The following is a 5,182-nucleotide window of genomic DNA, read 5'->3' on the forward strand; positions in this document are numbered from 1 at the left end:
TGTAAATTTTGGTCAATGACATGAGACAAAGTATATGTGAACTGCTGTATGAAAAGTGAATTTACTCTGTAAATCTTCACCCAAATCAAAATAAAATTAAAAAACAAAACAAAACAAAAAAACATTTGAGGACTTAAGCAGATTTGTGTTTTGATCTGATATAATATATGGACTATAGTCATAGGACTGGGTTTTTGCCAGTGGGTTGTAGATTTTGTCTCATTTTAGTAGTCATGTATATTATTTATTTATCCATCCTTCCTTATGTTGTGAGAACGAAAGCCTATTATTTATAGCAAACTATCTTGAAGCATGTCTCAATGTGTGCAGTCAAAAAACAAGGTCCCTAGGTGCTACAAATGGTTTGTGTTTGTCGCCTAAAGGTTGGCTGTTTGAACCTACCCAGTGGTACCATGGAGGAAAGGCCTGGGGCTCTCTTGCATAAGACTGCAGTCCAGGAAACCCTGTGGGGCGGCTCTACTCCTAACCTGTGGGATTGCCATGAGTCAGAAGTGACTCAGCGGCAATCAATGGCAGTAGTCAAAAAACGAGGACAAAAGCTGAGAACTGTGCTAGGTATTAGAGTGGAAGAGGGAACGCGTTCTCTGCTCTTCAGCAGCTGTAGTCCTTCAGGGGAAAGAGATTATGAAATTATACTCATAAAGCACTTGTGAGATAGTAATACAGGAGAATGCATATAAAATAATATGTGTAAAGTGAATTTTACTTTGCATTTTAAAGATTAATACAGAAAATATTTGATACCGTACATATCTGGTCTTTTAACAAAGATACCCTAAAATATTTCATTCTTACTTCTGTTTTTTTTTCCACTTTGAAGGTTCAACAGTTTTCTGAAAAATCCTTCCTCTTGCAACTTTTGAAAACTCATGAAAATGCATTAGAAAGACAGTGCAGTGAAATCACAGACCAAAGGAATATACTTCTTCAAACTTTTGTATGTCAACAGCCACTTAAAAAATCTGTTTTGTAAATTTTATCAAAAAAAATATTTAACTATACTTCTGTGTTATTATCCATATGCATATTGGCAGATAGTCTTGTTCAGATGTGGAAAAGTACTAAGATCCATTTGAAACCAGTCAATAGAGTAGTGTAGTTAGAATTCTATTTGCAAGGGTCCGATGTATGTCATTTATAAGTATAATAAGTTTAAAAGAAATGGTGGAACTGATTGGAGTCGCTCAGGCTTTGAGACCTTGGTTTCAATGCTTTTCAGACGGAGAGAGGTTTATACTTATGGCCTGTTTATGAGAGTGGGAGGAAGTACGGGGTTTGTTTTTTTATCTTAAGTCAGAGCACAGAAAGAATAATTTTGAATGATATGACCAGTTTCTGAATGTGGCTTATAATTAATTGACATTTTTAGAAACATTTAGTAATGCTTAGGTTCTTGCTTTAAGGTTTTGACTAATATTACTAGAGTAGACAAGCATTTTTGTGGTAATACCAAACCAAAACCAAACCCACTGCCGTCGAGTCCATTCTGACTCCTAGCGACCCCACTGGGGGTCTGTAAATCTTTGCAGAAGTAGATTGCCCCATCTTCCTTCCACAGAGCAGCTGGTAGGTTTGAACTTCCAACTTTCTGGTTAGCAGTCAAATGCCTTGGGCACTGTACCACCAGGAAGTATAATTAATGCTTTTGTTAATTCCAAATTAAACACAAAAAAACCCAAATTATTACATTTTAAATCACTAAAGAAAAATACTATTGTACCTAATACCTATATTTGACCTTTCATTTTTGTTTTTGAGGAGGCTACAAAGAAAAAAGTGGAAGAGGAGGAAGAAAAATTTATTAAGGAAATTACAGACTTCAATAATAAATATGAAATAACAAAGAAAAGAGAGCTTTTGATGAAAGAAAATGTCAAAATTGAAATATCTGACTTGGAAAACCAGGCAAACATTTTGAAAAATGGTATGATTACACCTAATTTATCTGGCATTAATGAGAAATAATTTCGTTTGAATCAACTAATATTCCAGAAATTTAACTTTTTTTCATAAACAAATTGATTTAATGCATAACTATTATTTTTATCTTAATTGTTCTAATGGATATGTATTCTTTTTTTGTGAACAGTCTCAAATTCTTCCAAAGTAAGTGTAACATGAGCATTTAGCCATTCATTTAGTAAACATCTATTGGCAATTTATGTGATAGGCACATCTGGGTCCTGGGAATATAAAAGTGAAAACTGGAGAAACGATAGGTATAAGTACATGTTCACAGTACAATGTGGTAGGAACACAAAATGAGAAGGGGGTGAATTCAAGAGAGGTTTAGGAAGAATCATAGGACTTTGTGACTGGTTAGTTGTAGATAGAAATAGAGAAAATCAAGGATTAATCTTAGTTTTTAAACTTCAGAGATTAATTAGAATGTTGGTACCAGGAAGAAAAGCAGTGCCACCAGATGTATTTGGATTATAGTCTTTCTAGGCAGAAAGGTTGAGTTTTGTTTCAGAGATGTTTAGTCAGCCATGTCTGTGGGACGTATGTGTGGAGATGCTTCATTGGTAGGTGGAAATTTGGTGGTGAAGCTGAAGAGGGACAGCAGGGATTAGATTTGGGAGTGATTGCAGAGGAGTTGGTGACATCATTCAGAGGGAACATATATATGAAATATGGAAGAGGACCAAAGACCAGTAACAGAAACCCGGGAAAGCACAGCAGGTGAGAGAAGGATGAGCTAGAGTCGTCAAAGAGGGAAGAGGAGGACTATCAGAGAGTAGTAGTTCGGAAAACAAAAGTTCAAAAGGTTTCCCTCAAATAAAGGGAATGAAAAATAGGATATTAATTGGGTAATCAGAAAGAACTATTGTGCTGTTCAAGAGTATTATCATGGAGCACAGTGGAAACAGAAGGTGGTGAGTAATGGAATGAGAGTGAATGGGAGCTGAGGAGGCGGAGAATGCAAATATCAATGATACTAAATGGAAAATGAGTGTTTAAGGGAAACCTTTCCAAAATGTAGTGTTACCTATATTATGCCCTTAGTAAATGGAGAATTAGAAACACATTCAACTTTTGTATTGACTCATAGCTGTCATTTTGAATAATTTATTGTTGTTCTTTAAGTATAACAATTACTATTGTAGGTAATTTTTATTAGATCTATACCATGTAACTGGTAGCATAGTGCCTAAGGCACTTGACTGCTAACCAGAAGGCTGGCGGTTCAAACCCACCAGCCACTCCTCGGAAGGAAGATGGGGCAATCTACTTCCGTAGTGATACTGCCTCGGAAACCCAAGGAGGGGTCGCTATGAGTTGGGTCTGACTCGACAGCACTTAACAGCAAACAACAACAATATCATATAACAAGCACCATCCTAAATGTTACAAATGCTGAAGTCACACTTACTGAATTTAAGTCTTGACTTTACCACTTAATAGCTGTGTTACTTTGAGCGTGATGCTTACTTTGCCTTTACCTTAGTTCCTCAGCTGTAAGAATGGAGAAATAATAATGATATTACAGGGAAATTATATTTAAGTTCTTAGATTGCTGCCTGACACATGATTTACTGTGTTGTGTGCCACTGAGTCCGTTCTGACTCATAGTGACACTATATGACAGAGTAGAACTGCCCCATGGGGTTTTCAAGGCTGTAACATTTACGGAAGCAGACTGCCACATCTTTCTCCCGTGGAGCAGCTGGTGGGTTTGAACCACCCAACCTTTTTGTTAACAGTGAAACTCTTTCACCACTGCACCACTATGGATTATTTATTTAATAACAGAGTATATAATACAAAATTAAATAGTTAACCTTAGGAAATACTCTAGAACTAACTTTACTTCAAAAGTCATGCATGGAAGTTCTGCTTCTGACACGGAGGAAAAAAAGAAAATGTCTAACAATCAGATACTCATACAAATAATGGCTGTACACTATGAACCAAAAACAAACAAACCAAAAAAACCACACTACCCGAAGGTTCTGCAAAATGAGTAAAGGCAGGTGGATTTGGAGGGAGTGTAACTTGGCATTCTGATAGCACAGTGACTAAGGCATCTGACTGCTAACCAGGAGGTTGGTGGTTCAAACCCACGAGCCACTCCATGGAAGCAAGGCTGGGCAGTCTACTTCTGTAAAGATTTACCGCTTCGTCAACCCAATGGGGTTTGGTGTGAGTTGGAATCAACTGGATGGTTTTTTTTTTTTTTTTTTTTTTTAATAACTTGGAGCAGGAAACTAGAAAGGAATGAATTCTGCATTTTTTGTGACATTGCCCTGAGGGCAGAGGCAGTCAAAGGGGTGGCTGTGAAGGAGTTGCTAGAACTCTAATAGAAAGCCCGGTCTTTCTTGCCATAGGTCTACAAGTAGAAGTTCTGGGCCATTGGGGTTCTAGGAGAATGAAGGGGAGGAGTACTCTGGAAAGGAGAGAGCAAGAGAAAGAGAATTCTGTGTTTAAACTTCCTCCAGCTCTCTGGCTCATGCCTGAACCATGCATGTGGAGAAAAAACTGAAACACTTTCCAGAACTGAGACCTGAGCTAATGCTCCCCATAGGTGTGAGAGTGCACAGTAGAAATTTTGTTATATAAAAAAGTAGGAATTAAAAAATAGAAAACAGAAGAAAAGAAATCAACTCTTTTCAGAGCAAATTAGCAGAATCTAAAGTCTCCACAACATGATACTTGCAATCTTTAGGATATAATCCAAAGTTACTTGACATATGAAGAACAAGGAACATGTGATTGTGTCTCAAAAGAAAATCATAAGATGGCAAGCCCAAGATTAACTTTAATTAAGTTAAAGTTATATGTTGTTGCTGTTATGTGCCGTCGAGTCAGCCCTGACTCATAGCGACCCCTCTTTGGGGTTCTGAAGCAGTATCACTACGAAAGTAGATTGGCCAACCTTCCTTATATAGAATGCATAAATTTCTTGGAGGACTTATCTATAGAAAGCTCACTCAAGAAAAAATAGATAGCCCAGTATTTATTAAGAAATTGAATTGGTAGTTAAAAATACTCTCTTGAAGAAAACTCCAGGGCCCAAATAGCTTCTTTGGTAAATTCTTAAAAAAAAAAAAAAAAAATTCAAGAAAGAATTAATACCAGTTCTTCACAAGTTGGTTCAGAAAAAAGAAGATGATGAATACGTCCCACCTCATTTTTTAAGAATATCCCTGGTATAAAACAA

At 36.8% G+C, this 5,182-nt stretch overlaps 1 protein-coding gene across 1 annotated transcript in view; it reads left to right on the forward strand.

Annotated features, from left to right (window-relative positions):
• CCDC172 (coiled-coil domain containing 172) overlaps positions 1-5,182 on the forward strand; it is a 40,156-nt gene that overhangs the window by 30,105 nt on the left and 4,869 nt on the right. Inside the window, exons 3-4 of the mRNA XM_007941618.2 lie at positions 842-958; positions 1,780-1,945. Coding sequence (XP_007939809.2) covers positions 842-958; positions 1,780-1,945 — 283 coding nt within the window. The remainder of the gene's footprint in view (positions 1-841; positions 959-1,779; positions 1,946-5,182) is intronic.

The sequence above is a fragment of the Orycteropus afer genome, unplaced genomic scaffold (assembly GCF_000298275.1).
Source record: "Orycteropus afer afer isolate SDZICR_OR568_19922 unplaced genomic scaffold, OryAfe1.0 scaffold00082, whole genome shotgun sequence".
NCBI lineage: Eukaryota > Metazoa > Chordata > Mammalia > Tubulidentata > Orycteropodidae > Orycteropus > Orycteropus afer.